The 25304-nt window shown below is 47.4% G+C and overlaps 1 protein-coding gene across 1 annotated transcript in view; it reads left to right on the top strand.

Annotated features, from left to right (window-relative positions):
- Positions 1–24994, top strand: part of KCNQ3 (potassium voltage-gated channel subfamily Q member 3) — a 310000-nt gene extending 285006 nt beyond the window's left edge. The window contains exons 10-15 of the mRNA XM_060611348.3: positions 10189–10391; positions 11268–11370; positions 13635–13766; positions 16554–16652; positions 18336–18420; positions 20012–24994. Coding sequence (XP_060467331.1) covers positions 10189–10391; positions 11268–11370; positions 13635–13766; positions 16554–16652; positions 18336–18420; positions 20012–20746 — 1357 coding nt within the window. The 3' untranslated portion in view covers positions 20747–24994. The remainder of the gene's footprint in view (positions 1–10188; positions 10392–11267; positions 11371–13634; positions 13767–16553; positions 16653–18335; positions 18421–20011) is intronic.
- Positions 24995–25304: the final 310 nt, after the last annotated feature.

The following is a 25304-nucleotide window of genomic DNA, read 5'->3' as shown; positions in this document are numbered from 1 at the left end:
AGGAATCCAAAACAGATCAAAATATAGGCCACATTTGTTGGGCAAAGCAGGATTGGCTCTGGGAGCAAGAGTGAATGTCCTAACACTTCCCAGTACGTTTGACCTTAGGACCAGCCACACAGAACAGACACTCTCCCAGCCAGACACCTGGGGCCATTGCTTGTCTGACCCCATGGAGCACTGACAACCAGAGAGAGACCACGTATGACCTTGAATACAGAACTGACCTTCAATACAGAAGCTCACCCAATCAAGAAGATGAGTCAATGGTTATTTCACACACCCCATAATCAGATAATTCACCTCCTTCCATGGGGAAAAGCTGGTAGAGGACCAGAGATTTCTTCTCAATTCTTCTACTTGTGTGGAAATTCCATATTTATGGCTCTGCTAAAGTATGCAAAAAAGATTGTCCTCCCTACCCTTCATTGTAGCCCCTGTCTACCTATGAGCACATCATTCCGTAGCACACAAAAATGTGTTGCAGCTCTCTGGCTTGGTTATCAGACTAAAAACAGTCCTCATGCACCCACTGTGCCCTCGTTTTTGCTGCCTTTTCCTGAGGATTCCATAACAAATGACCACAAACTGGGCGACTTAAATCAATAGAAATTTATCCTCTCAGTGTTCTGGAGCCTGGACGTCCAAAATCAAGATGTCAAGAAATCAAGGAATCAAGAGCCATTTTCCTCCAGTGGCTGTGGGGGGAAGAACCTTTCCTTGCCTCTTCCTAGCTTCTCGTGGTTGCTAGTAATCCTTGGCCTTCCTTACCCTTGCGGACCCAACACTCCATTTTCTGCCTCCATTTCCACGTGGCCTTCTTCTCTCTGTGTGCATCTGTGTCTCTCTGTACCCAAACCTCCCATTCCTTTCTCTTATAAAGACACAAATTGTTGGATTAAGAGCTCACCCTACTCCAGTATGAGTAGGTCTCAACTTGATTACATCCAAAAAGACTGTTTCCAAATAAGGTCACATTATAGCTATCAGGTCAGGGCTTGGGCATATCTTTTGGGGAACACACTTCAGCCTTTCACAATTGCCAAAGGCAAGCACAATTTGCTTGCATACAAGGTAGGAAGCTGTCTGAGCAGATCCAGGACGCATGATTTTGAGAGGGACATTTATGAGTTAGAGTCCAATATCCCCTACACAGATGAAGACACAAAGCCTCAGCAAGGTGAAACAACTTACACAAATCCCAGCCCAAATCGCACAAATAGAATTGGATCCTATGTCTACCTGGCTCCCTCCTGATCTGTGGTCCTCTCCTCTTTAACCAGGGACTAAAAATAATCAGTTGGTGGAATTAGGAGGTAGTCATGGCAACAGGAGCTGGGAACAGACTCCAGAATTAGACCATCAGACCTCAATGCCTGGCTGCCCTACTTACTAGCTGTGTGATCTTGAGCAACTCGAGCAGCCTCTCATGTCCTCATGTCCTTATCTGTGAAGTGGGGATAATAATAGGAACCGCCTCATGGGCTGGTTGGAATGGTACCTGTGGCCCAGTACATAGCAAATGCTCACTAGAGATGAGTGCTGGCCAATTGGCAAGTTACTCATACATGAGATTTGGATACATGGAGAAAGCAATTCTTTTAGAAGAGCGACAGAGAGACCTCACGTCAGTGTGTGAGTCTGTGTGTCCTCCGAGTACCAGCTGTAAATGTCCCGGAATCGTGCTCATAGATTTTCCCAGATTCACTGGATCAGAGGACTCCAAGTAGGCCATTGGCCCAGCTAACTTTGCAAACCTCTCCAGATGAGAGAGAACCAGACGAACACATCAGGGCTATTTCCAAGTCGTGAAGCTGTTGCTATAGCCCAACAGCCAACCCGGTCACGATCTTGCCTCCTCCTCCCTGCTTTATCTGTCTCCATTCTTTCTCAGCCTAGACAGAAGCCCCCAGTCACCTGGCCTAGGCTGCCTCATCGCTAGAAGAAAGAGGTTGGAATAGGGGATCCCTAAGCCACTTCAGGTCCTGTATGCTATGAGTTTGTGGCCATGGCAGCAGAATTGGACCCATGTTATTTTGGTGTGATGCACACTGTGAGTTATGGGTCATTTTTAAGAATCTTGAGTACATTATCTTGGACACATTGCCAAACCTCTCTGCCTCAGTTTCCCCATCTATATAATAGTTCTGGTGAGAGTACCTACCTCCTAGCACTATTGTGAGAATTCAATGCTTAGAAGAGGGTCTTACCCATGATGAGTACTACATAGGGTTTGCTTTTATTATCATCACTATTATTTTCCTGATTGGCATCCACACTTCTAGGTTTCTGTGTCTACATTCTTTTCCACATTGTTCAGGTCTGGTTTAGGAGGCACATCAACATAGGTTTGAATCCTAGCCCTGCAATACTTCTCTCCTCCCTCTTACCCTCTGTCCTTCCTTCCTCCCTTCGGTTCTTTAACAGCCCTGCTTCATGTTAGGCCCTGAAGATTCCCAGAAAATTGGAACTCATTGTCTAGTGGGGAGGCAGAGGTTTCAACCAAAGAGGAGCAGTGTAGTGTTGAGGGTGCTGCTATGGGAATGTTACAGACACAAGGATAGAGAGAACAACAAAGGAAGAGAGCTCGGAGTTCTACCTATAGCAGGAGATCAGGAAAGGATCCACAGAGGCACTTTGCTTTCATCTGTCAAGGGCTAGTGGCTTTTCACCAGGCTAGGAGAGGGATTAAGACCTTAATTTTGTCCCTTCCGTCCTTCATGCTTTCATCCTTCAGGCTAACAAGCATTGGGTCCCTAGGCCTATGATCTTTCCACAGGCCATCTATTTCTATATGAGAAATCCCCAGGAATGCCAACTCTGTAAAGAAGACGGGCATGCAGGTGTCCCAAGGAAAATTCACAAAAGGCATAAATAAGTGAGTCTTCATTTCTCTACAGGGAAACTTACTTTGTAGCTAGTCACAAAGTATATGAGTTACTTGGTTCTCCCAGCTCTACTATGAACGGTGTGAGAGCCTAGAGAGATTGCCATTGTCTTCCTCAGTGTTGATGCAATGGAGGCCATGTCACGCCCCAGCCCCTAATGCCACTCCACCTTGATCGTTGTCTAATCCCTACGTAAGATCTACTATTTCGTTAAAAAGAAACAAAGTCGAGATAGCAACGTTCATCCATGGTCTTTTCTCAGAGAGAAAAAAATAGGACACCAAAGCCTCAAAGGTTTGGCCCATGGCTGGTGACAGGTGTTTTTTGTTTGTTTTTGTTTTTTTACCTCTTTGTCTTCTCTGTCTTTCTTGGGACAGACCATGGTGCTAAAGGAGCCTTCTGAAAGCAGGCTGCATAGCTTGTGTAAGGCCCCACCCTTTCCATCTGGAGAGATGGAAGGTGAAAGAATGAAGGAGAGAAGGGGAAAAATTAGGGCTTTAACCCCTGTAGGTGGGATGGGCTGCTCTGTGCTGGTCACTCAGTCTGTGCTCATGGGGCTTTCACAACAAATCACACAAGACTGATTGACCGCTTCTTCCAGAAGACCCTTCTCTTAGCTGCAGTGACTCTGTACTCCTGGTTTGTTCACCATCCATTCATTCATCACCCATCCATCTATCCTCTTTTTTTAACGTTTATTTCTTTATTTCTTTTGAGAGACAGAGAGAGTGCGGAAGAGGGGCAGAGAGAGAATCCCAAGCAGGCTTCCGGCTGTCAGCACAGAGCCTGACTCAGGGCTCTGCCCCATGATGAGATCATGACCTGAGCTGAAATCAAGAGTCAGACACTCAATCAGCTGAGCCACCCAGGAGCCCCCATCCATCCTCTTTTTCTCCCTTCCATCCAAGTACTAACCAGGCCCAACCCTGCTTAGCTTCCGAGATCAGACGAGATCGGGCGCGTTCAGGGTGGTATGGCCGTAGACTCCATCCTCTTTTTCAGTGACTATTTGTTAAGCGTTTCTGTGTCCCAGAAACCATTTTAGGGATTGTAGCTTCAGATAAGAAAGGCAAGGTCTGTAAGTGTTTGTTTGACAGGATGCCTTCCTTCCTGACACATCCCAAACTCAACTTTTGTTTTTCTCTTGTTTTTTTTTTTTTTAATTGAAATTGTATTAGCTTTTCCAGGACACATATGCCCAACGAAGGTGACATGAGGAGGGTGGGGAATTAAAAACACCCATTGAAAACAACTCCCCATTTTCCACTCCTCCCGGCCCCTGGCCACCACCATTCTACTTTCTGTCTCTGTGACTTTGACTCCTCTAGAGTCAACAAGCGGGATCATATAGTGTTTATCTTTTTCTCACTTGCTTATTTCACTTTACATAATATTTTCAAGATGAATTGCAGCAGTGTCCAAATTTCCTTCCTTTTCAAGACTGAATAATATTCCATTATGTGGATATACCACATTTTGTTTATCTCTTCATTCCTTGATGGACTTTTGGGTTGTTTCTACCTCTGGCTATTGTGAATAGCACTGCTGTGAACATGGGTGTTCTTTTTTAAGTGCAAAACTGAGGGGCGCCTGGGTGGCTCGATCGGTTAAGCATCCAACTCTTAGTTTAGGCTCAGGTCATGATCTCACAGTTTGTGAGTTTGGGCCCCACGTCTAATAGCACAGAGTCTGCTTGGGATTCTCTGTCCCCCTCCACTGCTCATATGCATGTGACCCCCCCACACACCTCAAAGGTAAACAGAATAAACATTTGAAAAAATGCAGAGCCGATATACTCTCCTCAAAACTCTTGATGGCCTCCAAGTGCCCTTAAAATCAAAAAGAAATTTCTATTTTCCATCCTTAATTCTGAATCCTACTTCTAGAATCCCTGCCGATCTGGCCTCTGACCTCATGCCGCTCTGCGCCTCACTCACGATGTTCTGATCATGTGCCTCCCTTCCGCTACACAATCCCAGTGCTCGTGCCCCTCGCACCTGTATGTGATTCTTCTGCCCAGGGAGTGCTCACCCCTTTTCTTTGAGGCCTGGCCTCTTCTCACCCATCAGGTCTCAGCTTCACCATCCGGGCCACCATCATTTTAATCCCAAACTCCAGGGACCAGCTACTTAACTGGTCTTCCCATCCACCCAAAAGGCCTTCTCTGACCACTCCACCTAAGCTGACTTCCTGTTACACTCCATTACTGCACTCTGTTTCCCGGTCAGATTTCTAGCAATGTATGCATCATTTGCTTATTGTGTGTTTTCCTGACCTCATCATAAGCTCACTGGAGGCTGGAAACTATGTCTGTTTCAGTTACCACTGTATTCTCAGCAAGTTACCAAGAGCCTAGCACTTCCAGGTGTAGACTGCATTCTCATTGAATAAATAAATAACATTAGCTCTATTTGACAGATGGAAAAAGTAAACCAGAAAGAGCTAACGCCTTGACCAAAGTTGAAATATTAACTACAAAGCAAAGGTTCGAACACAGGTCTCTTACTCCAAAGTCCACTCTTTCCACCACACGGTACTCCCTCTCTCAGCTGAGATTGGATGCATTTTATTAACAGAAGATCAAATGTTGCATTCCTTCATTCGTTCGATATCGTAATAATGCTTTTAGTCCTTACAATGCGCAAGGTTCCATGTTAGATGCTGGATAATTGACCAAACTGTGGGTTGCAGACAAATAGCTTACCTTTTAGTTTCTCAGTGTCAATAACGTGGGCATTTTGGGTGGGATAATTCTTCATCATCAGGGGCTGCCCCGTGTGTGTGTGTGTAGGATGTCTAGCAGCTTCTCTGGCCTTAACTCGCCTGAAGCCAAGAGCATTCCCCAAGTTATGTCGATCAAACATGACTCCAGATACTGCCAGATGTCCCCTGGGGGGGCAAAATTGTCCCTGGTTGAGAACCACTGCTTTGGGGAGAGAGTCCCTAGTAAGTCAAAGATTTCACTATGGTGGCCAAGTGCCATGGTTGAGAAAAGCCCATAAAAAGCTATAGTGAATGGGAGGGGCGCTTGGGTGGTTCAGTCATTTCAGCGCCTGACTCTTGATTTTCGCTCAGGTCATGATCTCATAGTTTGTGGGTTCAAGCCCCACATCAGGCTATGTGCTGGCAGTGTAGAATCTGCTTGGGATTCTCTCTCTCTCTGCTTCTCCCAAGCTTGTGTGTTCTGTCTCAAAATAAGTAAATAAACTTTAAACAAGGAAGGAAGGGAGGGAGGGAGGGAGGGTGGGTGAATGGATAGGTATTTGGACCAAGAGGGCAAGCCAGCCTTGGGGCTGATGTTTGGGTCAAGTTTCAAAGGAAAAATCTGACTTTTCTTTTATCATTGAGATAAAAGAAGGGATGAAGTTTTTCCTGGGTACAGGCCATGGCATGTGCAAAGGCCAGGAAGCGGGAAGTGTGAGTGTCGAGGAACTGGGTGGTGTTTAACCTGGCTGGGGTAACCTGAGGCAGGAGCCCAGGGCAATGGCTGCTGCCAGGGCAGAATTTAATTTTTGATTTTACTTTCCTGTCCCCGGTACCTCCATTTCCAGTTTTACAACTCATATTTAAAAATTGTCTGCACTTGATAAATCAGGGGCCCCAGCTATCCAAGAAAACCTGATGTCAGTCCCGAGGGAGGCTTTTCTTGCAAGACTTCTAGGACCCTCCAAGCACAAGGCCTGAATTATGTGCTAGAAATCCATACGGAGAAGGGCAGAGATGGGTTTGAGTTTCAGCAGCGGACTTTGCCTTGCATCCGATTATCCTTCGGGGTCTCGGATTCCAGGCAACGCAATTAAGAAGTAAGCTGATCACCCACTTTGCTGGAGGCAGAATTCCGTAAGCCTCTTGGGTGTGATGGCCGGGAGAAGATCAGAGCTGAGGTTCCTGAATTGTGCCTGATGCCTCTGGGTTCCGAACGCTGTGGGAATCTCTCTCTTGTAAACCGTCCTCTGTGGCCATGGCGTGTTAAGTAAACATCGCCAAAGCAACTCAGACTGTGAGAGGTTACAATGAAGCATTGAAACGTCAAACAGGCAAATCCTAAATCCCTACACAGATAGAACCAAGAGGGTCCTCTCATTAACTTTCTAACACTCAGGCATTTCTGCTGAGATTTCGAGCCAGGACCCCCTGGCTGCCATTACTTTTGACTTGCTTAGCCGATCTGGAATTAAGCTCCTCATATACTTACCTCCTGCAGAGGTCAAGTTCAGTGATAATGGCGAGTGTGTGAGACTGGCATTAGGAAGCACTGTAAAATAATATATAAACCCCGAGAACTTAGTTCATTAAACACACACACACACATGATTATTTTGTGGCTCAGGAAATTTTATCCATCCTTTAGCCTTCTATGACTTCTGAGGGAAGAGAATTATTTACCGAGATAATGGTGACAGCCAGCATTTACTGAAGGCTTCTCCAATCCTCATTCCAGAAGTCGGCTAAGCACTTTCCATGCAGCCCCTCACGTAACCCTCACGCGGCCCCTCGCAACGAGGGCCATCGTCACTGTGTGTGGGAGGAGCTGAGGCCCGAGACCATGACTTGTGTGTCTCAGGTCACGTGTTTCAGGACCTTTCCACGCGGACTGGAATTGTCCCAAAGACCGTGATTTTCACGGCTACCCTGAACAGGAAGGGCAGGGCGTGGGCTCAAAGATGACCAGGCCGGGTCTTTGCTTGACGGGGACTACACGTTCCGGGGGCTGGGGGGGGGGACCGACGTGGAAACACAGGGTCTGCACACGGTGTGTTAGACACAGTGTTAGCCACACTGCAGTGTGTCGTTGGACCACGTGGGGAGTACCTGATTTCCAAGGGAAGACGGGTGACGCTCAGGCCGTTCTAAAAGGAGCCAGCAACGAGGGGCTCCCAGGAGGCAGGGCTCATAGCAGCTGGAGGAGGTGGGCGCACCTAGGCATGCTGTGGGGACTCAGGGCCGGGCAGGAGGCTCGGTGCAGATGGGAGGACGGAGCTGCTTGGCGGGATAGTGAGACACGGTCAGTAGGCAGCAGACAAGGAGAAGCAGACCTGAGAAGACACTGTCCTGAAGTCCCCCTTTTCCTGAGCTTCTGGGTTGGAAAGCCTTCTGTCTGTTCAGCCAACTTCCTGCCTCGTCCAGTATTTTTAGCCCACAGGCCCTGTCCTATCAGTCATTCATCTAGAACTGGTCTGGAGAGCCACTCCGAAAATTTTGTCTTTGACTCAGGGAGGATAAAGCCATCTGTGTCCTAGAGTTCCCCTGAATCTACCCCGGTCAGACTATTAAGGTAACAACGCTTGGTGAGAGAGAACCATCCAGAGGGGGCCATACCGCCCATCCGTATGCTCATCCGTGTATTTGTTAACCAAACGCATCCTCGTGCCTTCCCTACGCCAGGCTGGAGGCAGGAAGCATTACGGATGTTACCACGTGTAATGCTCCCCAGGCCTCTACGCAGCAGGTGTTGTTAGGCCCGCTTACCATGGAGGACCTGGTGCCCAGAGAGTGCGGGGCACCTGCTGGGCAGGGGGAGTGTCCCGCCCTCCTCCGAGGCCCCCACGCCCTTGACCTCTCCCACTGCATCAAGCCGCAGAGACACCAGCAGCTTCTGGCAGGAAGCACGGGGCTGTCATAACCCGACTCCTTAGAAATACTAAATCAGCTCAGGCCAATGCAGAGCCTTCTTCAAAAACCCATATTCACTCACTCACCATGTGTGCCACAAGTACGCGGTGCACCTACTGTGTGCCAAGCCCTGTGTAGGGTAATGAGGGGAAGCCACCGCGTGGAGTGTATTGATGTGCGAAAACTTGTAGGATGGCTTTTCTCTGGTAGGTATCCCGCAAAGAAGGCCTTTGTCCTCATGCCCGCTAGGGTGAGGGGTGGAGGTAGAGAAATAGAGTGAAGAAATTAATACTTACAGGTCACCTACTGCGTGCCAAGCTCTGTGCCACATCCTTGACAAACATCGTCTCATAGCAACCGGGGCAAACAGGGAGTGGTCGTCCCCATTTTAAAGATGAGGTAACTGGGGCACCTGGGAGGCTCAGTCGGTTAAGCATCTGACTCTTGGTTTCAACTCAGGTCATGATCTCAGGGTTCGTGAGTTCAAGCCCCGCGTCTGGCTCTGTGCTGACAGCACAGAATCCTGCAAGGAATTCTCTGTCTGTCTCTCCCTTTCTCTCTCTGCCCCTCCCCAGCTTGTGTGCATGTTCTCTCTCTCAAAATAAGTAAATACACTTAAAAAAATAATAAAGATGAGGTAACTGAGGCTCAGAAAGGGCACGGGTTTGCCCAAGGTCACCTGGATGGCAAGGGGTGAAGTTGGACGCAAGTCAAGGCACTGCTGGCTTTTGCACGAGGGCTTTTTATGTTGGACTTATTAATCATTTGTTTGCTTGGTCGGTTGGAACCAAGAACACTTTGGGCAGTATGATGAAGTCCAGGGACCCCTTCTCAGAATACCCATCTTGAATTCATAAATGAAATGCATACGGTTACAAAAGACACTGATTATACTGACAACTGTCAAAATACGTGCACATCCGAGATGCAGTCGTGTCTGTGTTTCTCGGTGATGGATTTAATGATGAGAGCTGGGGCCGCTTGAATACCGACATAATTCTGAAACACTATGAGCACAGCAGTCCCCGGAGAGGACAGGATAGCAAATGCTCTGTGATTTCTGTTGTGGAAGACACAGGTTAAGACCGGGGCACTGAGGATAGTACTGGGGTTTATTGCCTACATTCGTAATTGAAAGATACGCTGATTTCCGTGAGTAAAGATGTGGTGTTTTCCCCCATCCAAGCTTAGGGACCGCTTCGCCTCCCAAGTCCCATCCTTGGGGGGGGCGTCTGTGGCCACCGGGTTCGGGTGCCTGCTTCCTGTAATTCGTGTCATTTATACTGTTCGAGGAACATTTGAAAGGCTTTTTCTGTGAAAGTTGCTACCTGGGCACCATGGAGTGGAGGAAGTTATGGAGGCAGAGATGACGGGACAGGGGAAGGCATAAGGCTCGGGGACCTGCTGCTGGGAGCCAGGCACTTGATGTCCCGTATGTCATTTGAGCTCCACCTAAGCATAGGAGGAAAGGGAAGTGCAGAGAGGTTAAGAAACGTGCCCAAGGTGTCATGGCTTGTAAATTGCCAAGCCCTGTGCCACCCCGAGCTGCTAAGGCAGATCGAGCCCTGAGGGCACGCCTCCCCCATCACACGTGGAGGTCAATGTGTGAGTCTTTATGGAGAGGGCCGGGTGATTACGAAAGCCTGCACTCAAGGAGGAAAATTGTTCACTTTTGCTTATTTTGTAGCCAAAAGCTGGGTCTCTTGGATCGGGTTCGCCTTTCTAATCCTCGTGGTAGCAATACTAAAGGAAAGCTATTTACCCCTCTGAATGTAGATGCCATAGAAGAAAGTCCTCCTAAAGAACCAAAGCCTGTTGGCTTAAACAATAAAGAACGCTTCCGCACCGCCTTCCGCATGAAAGCCTACGCTTTCTGGCAGAGCTCTGAAGGTGAGGCCTGTCTTCTCCCTCACTCTGTCTCCTCCACTTCTCCCTTTGCCATGCCCGCCCCTTCCTCACCTCCCTCCCTCCCCGGTTGAATACTGTCCAGTCTGCAGAGTAGCCCGTCTCCACCCTTCCTGAACCAACTTCTTGCTTTATCCCATTCATGTCCGCTGGGCTGGGGGCGCCTGTAATACATCCCCACACTTCAGGGAGCAGGGGGGTCCCGAGGTAGCTATTCTCTGTGCCAGGATCCCCACATTCATCTGCACAGACCCCTCCAGGGAGCCTTGGGGCTTACTGCCATAGTTCCAAAGCGTAGCCACATTGAGGTGCATTGCCATGGAGGTCAATTTGAAGGACATAGGGGGCCAGGTGCAGAGTGATCTGGAGACCCAGGGGCCTCAGCACCCCAAGGGGTGGGAAGAGGTGATAGAACCGAGCCCAGTAGGCGACAGTGGGAACAATACCTCGGTGTGTCCCTTGTGCTTATGACAAGGGAGGATAAGCAGTGCTCAGAAAGTGACCCCACAAGGTCTCAAGGGTAGTGACTGAATCTGGACTCAGGTGTGTCTGATCGTAACCCCCAGGAGGATGCCCTCTACTGCTTCTGAGAAGTCACTCAGGGCCACAGAACTCACGTCACTGCCTTCCTGGCCTTCTCCCCAGTCAACAGTCCTGAACGCGGGCATCTCTGACTCCTGTCTGGAGCATAGGAGATGCCACGAAGGCCTGAATGGCATCACAACTGGAGAACACCACATGGTTTCACAAAGTGGGGGCAAGGACTCTGGCGGTTGACCTTAGAAGGCTCTGACTGAATGGGGTCCCCAAGCCTTTCTAAGCGCCGTGGCCTGCTGGTTGATATGTGTGTCTCCCTCCCAGATGCTGGGACAGGTGATCCCATGGCAGAAGACAGGGCCTACGGGAATGACTTCCTCATCGAAGAGATGATCCCCACCCTGAAGGCCGCCATCCGAGCCGTCAGGTGAGGCCCCTTCCTCCCCACAGTGGGCCTCCCCAGGCCCCAGTTCAATTCCCACAGGATACTGGCTTTGGGAAGGTGTGTGGGAACTTGAGTAACTCCTGAATCAGGTCCAAGAGTATGTCAGTACTCCAAGGGAGATGCTGCTGGAAGAAAAATGATCTCTACAGCAGCAAGGCATCCTGGGTAACTCTTGCTCAGGCTCCTGACGGTATTTCTAATTGTCATGCTTTTTGTCTGGCTTTGGCCAGGTCTAGGAGAGGGGGAAGGGCATGTTGACATGGAGTTTTCTTCCTTTATAGGCTTCTTACCCAAAATAGCTTTTCTTATCTGTCTTCATCCATTAATATTTTCAACAAAATAGTCAATTATAGGATTTGTGTGTGTGTGTGTGTGTGTGTGTGTGTGTGTGTATCAGACGAGACTATAATCTACCCTGGTCAGTTTTTGTTTTGCTTCAGAATTCCAGAAGAAAATTAAAAAAAAAAAATGCTTACTTACGGAAAACTTTGATCAGCATATGGGCTTACAAACAGTCTACAATGGTGGCTGTGAATTCTAGAAACTAAGTTGAATTCTCCAAGAATTAGTTGGGATATTTTCAGCCAGAGTCCTAGCCCAGTAGATCAGGGAAGCACAATAGTGTCACAATATGTGAACCTCGGCAAAGCCGTTGACCTGTCATCTCATGACACCCCATGTGCAATGTGACAGAAATACAGCTGGACAAAAGCACAGCTACCTAGATTCATAACTGGTTGAATGATCGTATTCAAAGAAAACCAGTGAATGAATCTGTGTCAACCAGGAGAGAGGTCTCTGCTGGGATGGTCCACGGTCTGGCTTCTACCCTGTTCTTTTTAGAATTTTTATCGATGCCTTAGTTCAGGCATTGGCCAACTTTTTCTGTAAAGAGGAAGATAGTGGGGCGGCTGGCTGGCTCAGTCGGTTGAGTGTCCGGCTTCAGCTCAGGTCATGATCTCATGGTTCGCGGGTTCGAGCCCCGCGTCGGGCTCTGTGCTGACGGCTCAGAGCTTGGAGCCTGCTTCGGATTCTGTGTCTCCCTCTCTCCTTGCCCCTCTCACGCTCTGTCTCTCTCTCTCAAAAATAAATAAGCATTAATGTTTTTTTTTAAAAAAAGAGGAAGATAGTAAATATTTTAGGCTCTGTGGGTCACAGGTCTGACCCTGTTGCAAGTACTCAGCTCTGACTTCGTAACACAGATGCAGCCATTTACCGTACATATGTGAATGGAGGTGGCTGTGTTCCAACATCACGTTACTTTCAAACACAGGCAGTAAGGCAGATTTGGCCTTCGAGCCACCCCCTGCTGACCGAGCTGTGTAAAGGGCAGGCTTATCAAATGACACCTAGTTGGAAAGGACAGCACGTAAACCGGATGGCAGAATCAATATGCCAAAATAGTGTTGAGAGGCTGCCGTGGACTATAACAGACAAGGAACTCTGAAGGCCCTGCGGAAAGAGATCTGCGCAAGTGGGGGGGGGGGGGGGGGCGGCGGGGCCTGGGGTAGGCCGTGTTTCCCAGCCCCGGCCTACCATTAGGGGTGTTAACGGACGCCGTGCTCGGTGGGGGTTGACCCCGTGATGGGGTTTTCAAGGAACATTAGCCATCTGGGGTGCCTTTATTGGTTCCCAGGATTATAGAGATGAGGGTTTGGCATCTCTGAGTTTCAGGTGCCCCACCTGACTGAGAAAACCTGAGAACAGAAGCTAGTTTCTCTTTTCTCGGCGCTCACAAGCCAAATAATTAAAGAGGCTGTTGAGGAAGAAATTTGTCAGCTGTCCTCAAATAGAAGGCAGTGTGTCACAGTGATTAAGAGCATGACACTTGTCAGCATACAAACCTCGGTTTGAGAACAGCTCCGACATTATTAGCCAGATGGCCCTGGGAGGATGCTGGCGCTCTCTGGACCACAGCCGTACCATCTACGAGTTGATCCATTAGCGGATGGTTCGTAACATACTCAGCTCAGTGTCTGCCCTATAGTGCATGCCCAGTAAATGTTAGCTCTTATTGTTACTATGACTTTCTCGTTATTCAGATGATTGAAGGGAGGTAATCATGAAGACAAGAGACACTAGTCAGCCTCATTCTGGGTGGTTTGAAGGGAACCGGGAACTTCCCACCATCAAGTCGTTTTCTCTTTGGTTCTTTTCTCTCCCTGCCCCTGAGTTTGTTAGACTCGAATTATAGTTTCCTTCTCTCTCTACTCACGAAGCACAAATGTCTCTACCTCACCTTGCAGAATTCTACAATTCCGTCTCTATAAAAAAAAATTCAAGGAGACTTTGAGGCCTTACGACGTGAAGGATGTGATTGAGCAGTATTCTGCAGGACATCTCGACATGCTCTCCAGGATCAAGTACCTCCAGACAAGGTAAGACAGTGGCTTCTGGAGGAATGATGCTCTCTTGACCACTAAGGAGTCAAAGCCAGATGAGCCCAGACCTTAGGGTGAAAGGCCTTCGGAAATGATCCAGAATGCCGGGGAGAAAGTTTAAGAACAAAAACGTTCATCGAGCACTGTGTACGTCAAGGCCGACAAGCACCAAACAGGCCGTGAAGAAGCTCTGTGACATTGACCTTGGCCAAGGTCAACACCCCAATCGGTCCTGGTGGAGAGAAGGCGTATGTCTGGCTAGCCCCTGACTATTATACTTTGGATGTTGCCAACAAGATTGAGGTGATATCAATTTGCCCAATTCTAAATACAAATTGTTCACTATATTGGAAATGTTTGAGTGTTATTTCTAATAGTGAAAATATGGAAACACATCAATGCCCAAATAATAATTGCCACCATTTTTGTTGAACACCTACACCTATGTGCCTAATCCTTTGTAACCTCATAAGGTATTGCATTGGGTGTCCTTTTCCTGATGACACAACCAAAGCTCAAAGGGCAATGGAGTTACCCAAGATTAATCAGTGGCAGAGCTGGAAGTCACACGAGATCCAACTGGCTACACAACTCCTGTTCTGTCTGACACACCACACTCCACTTCCCCAATTATATAAGTACCGATTAAGAAAAAAATGGTGTCTGCTCTCATTAAAAAGTTATGCAACCATCAAATGACATTTAGAAAATGTATAGGACGAGATTAAAAACTTATGTCCTCTTTCAATATATATATGCACAATATGATTACGAATAATAGTCGGACATATATACATATGCTTAAGTATATACAAATGGTTATGTTGATACATATTCTCTGCATCGATCTTATGACACTAATAATATATACATACAATATGATTACAAAAACACATGCACATACATTTACTCAGAAATATATACATGTACTCCCCATAGGGAACCTACAGAAAAGGACTACGTCTTCCGCCAAAGGATTACAGTGGCTGTACCGAGAGAGAGAGTCCATATGTGATTTTTTTTCCGGTTTTTAAATTTATCAAATCTTTAATGAATTGTAAAAATATTCTTTTAATAAGAAAAACCATTTTATTTGTGTGTGTGTGTGTTTCCTAATGTTACTTAGCGTAGATGTTACAGTAACAATAATATGTTAATATTTTTTACAACTTCAGTCAATATTCACATACGTTGTTTATTTTATTTTAATTTTTTAATTTTATTTAAATCCAAGTTAGTTAAAATATAGTGTAATAATGATTTCGGGATAGAATTTAGTGAAAACTGTTTCAAAAAACTGAAGGACAATATGATGTCAAGGCATAGAACTGACATCATGAAACCAAAGCCCTGTAGGAGGCTCGCTCCCTGGCCTTTGTAAGATTTCCAGTGGACACAAGTCCAGTCCTGCTGGGACCTTGGGTTTCTCATCTGAATAATGTTTCTCTGCCGTAGTGTCCTGCAGAATTAACAGGACCATCAGATTGAATGAGTTGGAAGTTAACGATGATGTTGGGTTGGAGGAACGCTTATCTGTGACCTTGCTTAATCCATACCTGGGACATCGACCGTGACTTCCTAGCATAGTGGCGGGCACACAGTCAGTGCTCAATGCCTGCTTCACGAATAGATTTGCGAATGAGTTCTGAGCCTAACATGCTGCTATTTCTGCAAATATGGCTCCCTGAGAGATGGAGGGAGCCTGGCGTCTAGGACAACACCAGATCAAAATACTGGCCCGTCTTTTTATTTTCTTTTAATGTTTATTTATTTTTGAGAGAGAGAGAGAGAGCGAGCATGGGAGGGGTAAAGAGAGAGGGAGACAGAGGATACGAAACAGGCTCTGAGCTGTCAGCAGAGAGCCCAGTGTAGGGCTCGAACTCAAGGACAGTGGGATCGTGACCTGAGCCAAAGTGGGTCGCTTAACCGACTGAACCACCCAGGAGCCCCAGAAATATTGGCCCATCTTAACGCACGCAGTGTAGACCTTCACACTGCTGTTGCTTTCAGTATTTATAGGCACAAGTATTCCAAAGAGTCATGGCTGGAGGTTGACCACCTGGGTAGCCAACTGCATATCCCCAGCCATGCTGATATGTGACCAGAGAGAAAAGAAGGGCGATTGAGTACATGGTGGTGTCAGCGGAGGAGTGCGTGGCCTTTGTGGTCCTGGGCCTGTGATGAACCTTCGAGGTCGCTCCCACACCCGTCCCAGTCCCACAGGGCTGTGGGGACATTTGTCTCCATTTGTGTTCGGAGTGAAATGGATGGGGAGCCGGTGCCTCATGCAGAAATGGAAGTGAGGTGCAGGGCGGGTGTGGATCCGTCCCTCCAATGGCCAGGAAGCCTGCAGGATAGCAGAGATGTGCACGGCTGAACACGAAGCCTAGGGTTTGTCAAGAAAACTCGCTAGTCAGATGTTTGAGGAAAGAATGAAAGACCTGGAAGACCAGGCAGGTTTGTAGCCCACGTTTCCTATAGGAGCTAACAGGATGTGACCCTCACCCTCTCTCTGTGGTTGAGCTGCCTGTCTCCCCTGGCATGGGGAGATACCCTCATATCGCTGGACCAAATAATAATAATAATAATAGTAATAATATACGGGAATTAAAAATTCTCTCTCTCCTTCGCTCCCGCTTTCTCCCTCTTCCCCTACCCCCCCTTTCCTTTCTCTTGTATATTTCAAACCTTGCCTGACTAAAGAGAGAATAGAAGGAGTTGTTCTCCTGTCTTTACCTGTAATGCTCTTTGTAATGTAATCCCCTCCTTGTGTGTCTCTTCCAGAATAGACATGATTTTCACCCCTGGACCTCCGTCTACCCCAAAACACAAGAAGTCTCAGAGAGGGGCAGCGTTCACCTACCCATCCCAGCAATCTCCCAGGTGGGGCGCGGAGACGTGGACTGACCAGCGGCGTGGCCCATCCCCATCCCCAAATCTCAGCTCGCTCCCTTCATGGTTGGGTGGGGTGGCCATTCCCCTCAGGAAAGTGAAGAAAAGAGCTTGAAGCCTCTTCTGTCCAGCTTATGGCCATTTGTGAGGTTTCTGTAACAAAAGACTGCCCGCCCCTCTTCCCAGACCACGTGGGGGACACTCCCTTCCACGGTTAATGAAAATGAACATAATAATGTCTGTGTTATAAAATAAGATGAGGCCTGTGAGTTTATTGGAATGGGAAGAATAGCTCATGTGGGCAGAGTTGAGGCGTTCTTTCTCCGGTCAGCCTTTGGCTTTGCCTACATAGTCGGCCCTGTGTTGACCGATCCCAGTACCAGAGAAGGCAATCAGATGTGCGGCCTCTCGCCACATCATCGCGGGCAGAGCGTGTCCGTCAGCAGGGAAGTTCTGCTCATCCCACACAAAGTGTTTGGAAATGTTCCTTGCACAGGTCCCGAGGAACCGGGAGCAGTCCCGTCGGAAGGCCAACGCCCGAATGTACACCTTCTTTACTCCCAGAGGGCTTCAAAGCAGGGAACATAAATGAGTGAAGGGAGTCAGGCTTAAAAGCTCACACACACCTTATAACAACCAGGCTCCTTATTAGAAACGAAGCAAGAGTGTAAGAGTGATGATGGAAGGCATCTGACCTTCAGCCTCAGTCCTGGGGATAGAATAAGGGAGTGTGGGCCCTGACAACCTAGAGGGCACTTGCCGTCACCAAAGGAGGTCATTGTCACTCCGATCTGCTGTGCTAATGTCAGGAATCAATATCCTCTGTTTCCGGATAGTCTAATTTGTCAGGAAGAGCCCATTATCCAGATGTCACGTGAACTTTCTTATTTTTGAAATGGCTGAAATGTCTTAAAACTTTTTGAGCCAAGGAAAACACTAGTGGGCTAGAATTAGCACGTGGGCCCCGAGTTTCTGACGTCTGCTTTAATTCAAGACCACTCAGCCGGAGACAGGCCAGGAATGTAGCAGGAGTGAGTAGCTTATGAGAGAGAAAACCAGCTACCTACAAAGTGCCTGATGCAATGGTTTTGAGCAACAGCCGGGCTCCCTGAAGATTCTCTTCTACATAGATCGTAACCCACACCGGCATGGAGCCCGTGCGAGGCACATCTCAACCCCTTCTTCGCCAGCATCCATTTTTGCATCGTTCTCCAGATTCAGCATCTGTAACAGAGGAGATATTGATACCCACTGTATAGGATTTCAGAGAGTGAACAACCCCACCCCACCCACCCTACCCCACACCCCTTGGAGTAGAAGCTCTCCGCCATAGTCCAACGCTAAAAGCCAAAGAAAGGACTATAATTTAAAGGCACTGAACCCTCAAGGCTCAGTTAGCTGATGTATTAACTTTGACCCAAAGCCTCCTAAGACAGCTTTGTATTTGGCTTCAGATAATTGCTGCAGAGAAAGTAAGATACCAGTGCTGCAGGCAGGAAAATGCTAGCCTTTCTTGACTCACATGTGCCTCCAGAGTTGAGCGGGCCTCTTCCAGACTGCATCAGCATGAGCATGGGAACGATAGCTCCAGGGACCATGGTCCGCTCTGCTGAGACAGCCTGGCAAAGCAAAGACAGATACAACAATCTTACAGACTCGTTGGCTCTTTCCTAGGAATGAACCGTACGTAGCCAGAACATCCACATCAGAAATCGAAGACCAAAGCATGATGGGGAAGTTTGTGAAAGTTGAAAGACAGGTAGGTCTTTCCTTTTCCTTACCAAAAAAAAAAAAAGCATATAAAATTTATTTTCAAATGTCATTTTTTTCTTCCATTGGGAGATACGATGGTTGAGTATCTGGGTATCTACCATTGAGAAGAAGGATGTGGAAATTAAATCGTGATTTGGCACTTACTGGCTCGGTGTCACATGCAAGTTCATTGTGCCGAGCCTCAGTTTCCTCACCTTAAAATGGGGATTCTAACACCTCATAAGGTTGCTATGAGGATTGAACGAGTTGGTACACGCGAATCACGTAGACGAGTGGCCGACGTACGATAGACACTCAGCAAATATCGCTGCTGTTCCCACGTGCCTCACGGTGCTCCCTTAAGAAATGATAGTTCCCTTCCCCACATGTCCTGGGTCCCTAATCCTTCCCTCAGAGGCCGGGTCAGTGTGTGGTCCCTGCGAGGAGGCCTGGAGCAGGGCGGGCTGTGGGTGGGTTCGGTCAGGGCAGAAAGAAAAGCCATTCACGCCCAGCTCACCTCTCATTTCCGCAGCAAAGGGCTTATATTAGAGTGTAGTCCATTCAAATGCACATCAGATAAATGGCACTGTCAGTTCCCGCTAGGGTCCCCACCAACCTTCTTATTTTATTCATCACCCCAAATTGGATCTGCTCAAGAGAGGCAAGAGGAAACTTGAATGATTATTCCTTCCTGGCATTTCAAGAATATCATTTTTCATTTAAAGATTTTAATTTATAATCTGAGCTCTCCCATTTATCGCCCCTGTGACCTTTGACAAGCTACTTCCTCTCTCGGGGCCTCTGTTTCCTCACCTGTAGAAGAGAGGTAATCCCAGTCTTAGGGCTTGTGGTGAAACCCCTCCTAGGGTTGTGGTGAAATGAGATGAGTTAACAACTCGAACGGGCACCAAGCAGATCAGATACCTACTAACTGCTCTGAGTCTTAGTTGCCAGGAAGGCTTGGATGCCGTCTCAACCCCTACCTGGTTCCGTGCTTCCTGGCGGGGGTCGTGAGTCGTCGGGGAGAGAACGTCACCCGTGCCTACACGCACATGCACATGGGACACACACAAAGACAGAGCCGGTTCCCAGTTTTGCGGGTAGGAGCAGATACAGCTTACCTCAGGGCGGCTCGCGTGCCAAGGCCCCTGCGTGGACCCTCAGCTCTGGGGGGCACAGCCCTTGCTACTGACTGCCCTCGTATCTCTGTTAACACCGCACGGAGGAAGAACGGACACTCAAACCCACGTGCTTCTGTCGAAGCGAATGTTTGCAAATCAAGAACTCCCTCTCCTTGACCCCACCGTCAGCAGCAAGGCCACCTGCTCCTCGGGTAAAACTTGTCCTCGGGTCACTTCTCTGGTTCCAGAAAGCCCTTCCCAGAAAGCCCCCGTCAGGTGGGTTCTAGGTTAGCGGTAACGGCTGCTCGGGGCTCAGAGTCAGGAAGCGCGAAATAGTTAGCTGTGGTTAAGATTATGATTCGCAGGAACCCTCTCGCTTTCCAAAAAGTAGACGCCGTGGTTTTTTCCTCCCTCCTGGGAACGGGTCCCCCCACAGCCCTGCAAAGGCAGTGATTCCCAGGTCCGTGTATTTTTCAGGTTCATGACATGGGAAAGAAACTGGACTTCCTCGTGGATATGCACATGCAGCACATGGAAAGGCTGCAGGTGCACGTCACGGAGTACTACCCGACCAAGGGCACCTCCTCGCCGGCCGACGTGGAAAAGATGGAGGACAACCGAGATTCTGATTTGAAAACCATCATCTGCAACTATTCGGAGACGGGCCCCCCCGAGGCCCCCTACAGCTTCCACCGGGTGCCCATTGACAAAGTCGGCCCCTACGGGTTTTTTGCCCATGACCCAGTGACCCTTCCCCGAGGAGGACCCAGTGCGGGAAAGGTCCAGGCGACGCTTTCCTCCTCAGCAACGACGTATGCAAAAAGGCCCACCGTCCTGCCTGTCTTGACTCTTCTCGACTCCCGAGTGAGCTATCACTCCCAGGCTGAACTGCATGGCCCCTGCTCGGACCGGGTCTCCCCTCGGCAGAGACGGAGCATCACGCGGGACAGTGACACGCCCCTGTCCCTGATGTCGGTCAACCACGAGGAGCTGGAGAGGTCTCCGAGTGGCTTCAGCATCTCCCAAGACAGAGACGACTACGTGTTTGGCCCCAACGGGGGGTCGAGCTGGATGAGGGAGAAACGTTACCTCGCCGAGGGTGAGACAGACACGGACACGGACCCCTTCACACCCAGTGGCTCCCTGCCTCTGTCATCCACAGGGGACGGGATTTCTGATTCCGTATGGACCCCTCCCAACAAGCCCATTTAAAAGGGGTCAGGGGCTGCGTCCTCCTTGTAATGTAGACACACGTCGTACGGCTCACTTGCTCTCACAGCCGACACTTAGCAGTGAGACCACCAGTGGCTGCGTGAAACACATGCATGTGCGCGGCGGCCTCCCACCGGGCAGGGCCTTCTTCCTCCCCAGGTCACCACAGGGAAGCCGCTTCCTTTTCAGCATGGTTTGCATGACTTTACAATATATAAATGGTACCACTAATCTCTTCTAGGATACACATTTCTCTGCTGTTCTTACTTTAAATCATGATCGGACCAGTACGGGGAGAAATTATCGACGAGCCGTGCTACTTGTCCGTTTGGGTTTTGGTTTGGTAAGCGGGGAATGTAGTTTAAGTTATTTCTCGAACCACTGCCCCTTTGTGTAAAACAGTTCGGTGATTAACTGTTTTCTACGGCAAGCAACTAGTTTGCTCAGCAAAAATGCATTGCGTGTCAGTGAGGTGGCCGACCGAGCTAAAACGCTAGGAAAGGAACAAGGCAGTCATCGCCTATCCAAAAGCAAGAATTTTAAAAATTACCTGATTAAGGAAAAACTAGCAAAACCATCTCAAAGCTCTCAAAGGGACCTCACCTGGTCTGCCATTGTCTGGTATCATGCCTCGGTTTCCTCATCTGTGGTAATCCCAAGTGTAGCATTTCAAGTGAGTTATGAATTGACGGGGAGAAAATACACACACACACACACACACACTCACACGCAAGTTCAAATCGTGTCCAATTTATGTAGCCAAAGATAATGAAATGTATCAGAAGTAGGGTGCCCCTCTGGGCAGGAGCTAAGTTCAGTGCCTTCAAAATGAGGTTTCAACTCCCATGCCTCCCCCTGATACTTGTACAAAATATCCATCTCAGATGAAAATTAGAAACCAGAAATTATCTGGTCCAAGTTCTCCTTTGTAAAAATGAGAAACCTTTGACTCCTGTAGAGACAAGCCGGGGTCGGTCCATCGTCCCCTGGAGATCCGGGGCTCCAAGCCCAGTCAGCTGACTCGTTCCATGCCCTGGTCTCCTCCTTTCACGCCACTCTGCCCTTTATACGATGGGATCCAGAAATTGTGCCAGGATGCCTGTCCTCCATGTCGTGTGGCAGGCGCCTACAACACAATTTCCTCGGCAAGAGGGGACTGTTTGCTTTTATTGCAAAATGTGCTTGCCTGACGCATTGCATTTAGGATCCAGAAACACACACACACATACACACACACACACACACACACACACACACACACACACTACAAGCAAGCTTCAACATTTACTAATATGCAAAAGGGCAAAATTTTCAGAATCATCCAACTCTACTCCTCCAGATTTTTTAAACCACACGTAGCCGTAAGATTAGCCAAAGTGAGAACAGAGCCCCTGAGAGCACTGCCCTCGTGGATGAGTATTCCATATTAAGCACAAGCCCTCCTGTGGCCTCTTACGAGATGTCACTACTCTCTGAAACACTTTGATGGAGAAAGGTTTCTGTTAGGCTTGGGCTGGGTTAGCTAAATGACTAGGCCACAGTATCACTGTCTCGCTGTTATCCCACATCTAAGCGCTGGTTGTGGGTGGTTACCATGGTGACCATCAAGCGGATCAAAGGGCCTAACCATCTACATGCATATTCCACTGTGGCAGATACCTGGTTGATGGTTTCATCGTGACCTGATGCAGGACTCTTGTAGTGTGTTAGGAGGCAGAACTAGTTTCTCAGAGACGGGCTCCTTTCGACCCCCATGTCAACAGCTACTGTGCAAAAGGCTCAGAGTACAATAATAATGAAGGTTTGGTCCCTGACGTTAGCAGGGCACAACCAAAGCCTGCAGTCTTTGGCCCAGGGCAGGCATTGTCAGAGGTAGGTGACATTTACATGGAGTATCTCACAGAGAGGTATTGACGTTGAGGTCCGAGGTGGGAAAGACACAGGAATGAGCACACACTTCGGATATGAACCTCCTCCCCTATGGTGCGCCATTTGACCTTCTAACAATCTGAAGGGCAAAGGGAATGGGACACAGGCATGAAAGTGCCATTGGAGTTAATGACCTAAGAAACCCAATGCCCCTTCCTTAAGGTTTGGTTCTTGCTTCTGACCTTCCTGGAATCTTTTACTACAAATGATTGAGCTTCTATCATCTAACATATTACTATGGTTTTCTTTATGTACATGAGTTATTTGAAACAAATGAAAAAACTGGATAATGAATCAAAGCCTCCACATAGGCACCAATTATTTTTACCTACCTTATGAATATTCTTGCAGAAGCGACTGGCCTCAGTACCTTACAAATACATGCATTCGCCAGGAACTCAACGGAGTCCTCAGCAGGATAAGTGAAACTTTCTCATCCTCGAGCTAAAAATAGTTACCATGGATCCAAAGTCAGAGGACCGCCTTGGGTTCTTTTAAAAAACCTACAAAGGATAAGAGCTTGTATTATCTCTTAAACCACAGGAGGACAGCCTAGCTTCCCCTGCTGGATCACAAGGCCAGGATGACAGAGATTGGGTTTGTGTCAATTATCATCATGTCTCCAACATGTAGTAAGCTGTCATTATCAGTGTAGACAAAGACAAAACACATTTTTCATGAATGACTAAATGGTAAGACTTTTTAAAAGCTATTCTTTCCCATCTAAAAAAAAAAAAAAAAAAGAAAAATGATCTTCTGGAATTTGCTGCTTGGATATCCCTTAAAAAAAAAAAAGTCATCCCAGAAAAGCAAGCCGAATCTGTTCAAGTTATCTGCTCATGAACAACATCATCATCGTGGCTGGCATTGATGAAGAAGATATTCAAGGTGTAGAGTTGAACTTAAGTTATGGGGAGAAACAACGTGTGCTTCCACAAAGATCTTTTTGTCAGACAAAAGAACAGCATGATGGAAAAATCCAACAGAACAGGCTAATAACGTGGCCCAAGATTATTCTACTTCAGATTTACCAGTGGTCCCGAAGCTTGCAGGAAAACTACAATAGTTTTAGCAGAATACCATGAAATTATGACAAATTAATTCCATTATAAAAACTGGGAATTATTTCCTCGAGTGGAACCATAATCCCATTATAGGTATTCAGTCTCTCTGTGTCACACTATGATATATGAACACTTCAAGAGGTCATTTTTTAGCAGAATCAAAATGAATGAGATCAATCTATCTTCCAAATGTTAGGTGAGAGGTGATCCTGTCAGGCTGAGAAGAAAGCAGTTGAGATCAAGTGTGCGTTTTGACCATCAAACACCAGCACACAAGCAAACACGAAAAGTTTAAGAAAAAAAATTGTGAGAGGCAAAGGAAAAAAACCCCATCAAACTGAGAAAGTTCTATTCACTGACTATTCTTTTTCTGGGGACTAAGAGCTTGGACTTCTTAGATATAACATGGATATAATAAAGCTCTAGTTTCAATGAAAACATCAGAAAACACCAAGATATACAGTAGTTCAAAATGAGCTAATTAGTCAGCAGTGAATGCATTATGCCTTGCCATCTTTGTGCAAGGCAGTTCCTAGACACTAAGTTGAAAGAATAATTACTTGTAGAAAATCCCAATATAATAAGATATACTCAAATTTGCAAGCCCATTCTCCTAAATCCATGCCACTCTACCAAGAAGGTAATAAAAACATTCATTTGTTTACCCATTTGCAAGATTTACTAAGCACCGCCGTCTGCTAGACACTGTGCAACATACTGGAAATTCAGAGTTAAGAAAACCACAGTTCCTGCCACCGAAGAGCTAGGAATCTGGTGGCCTCTAATATTGGAGGTCTCTACAAATTATGTCTACCAGGAATGGAAAGTATCTGATTTTATCCCCGAAGACATCTGCACAGATAGGAACACTTCCTCACGTGGAATCGGTGGGAGATTGAGCATGGAGGAAAGTAAAAGCACGAATTCTCCATCAAAATGATAATGATACCATCAGTTCAGGGAAGACTGAGTGGTTGAATGAGGACTTTGAGTTTGGGTCCAATGCACTGGGCTTTATAGCTCCAGATAAACTACGTACAAAAGAAGTTCTAGACTGAGAACGTTCTTGGGAAAAAACTAGCTTTCTCCTCCTCTCCAGATCCCTACAATGATTGAGTCCAGGCAAGAAGCTGGGCTACCTCCATTTCATTATGTTGACCAAGAGAGACTTGTACTAGCCAAGACATATATTTCAAGAGAAAAGTGTCACTCTGCCAGTGGGACTCTGCTAATCAAATTCTCCTGAAGTGAGTGAGAGAAGAAATTTGTTCAGTGGTCTAAGTTGACTTCACTTTGGGCATTACTGACAAGCATATCCCCAGCTTCTCCCAGAAGGTGCCACGTAGCTGGCCTTTGTTTTCTGTGAATATGCTTCCAAGGCACGTAGGACCATATGGATTTCCTTTGCTTTCTGAACCCCAGGCATCCTTAAGAATTTGCCTCATGTCCTCACTTGTCCTTGGAGGCTTGCTTATTTGAAGATGAACTTTTTCAAAGGGTAGAAGTACTTTCTTGGCATCCAAATCACCCAAAGTTTTTATGTTACTGATATTACACTACTCAAA

This window comes from Panthera onca, chromosome F2 (genome assembly GCF_046562875.1).
Source record: "Panthera onca isolate mPanOnc1 chromosome F2, mPanOnc1 haplotype 2, whole genome shotgun sequence".
Lineage (NCBI taxonomy): Eukaryota > Metazoa > Chordata > Mammalia > Carnivora > Felidae > Panthera > Panthera onca.
Note: the sequence above shows the minus strand (reverse complement) of the source record. Positions and strands in the feature narration are given on the sequence as shown.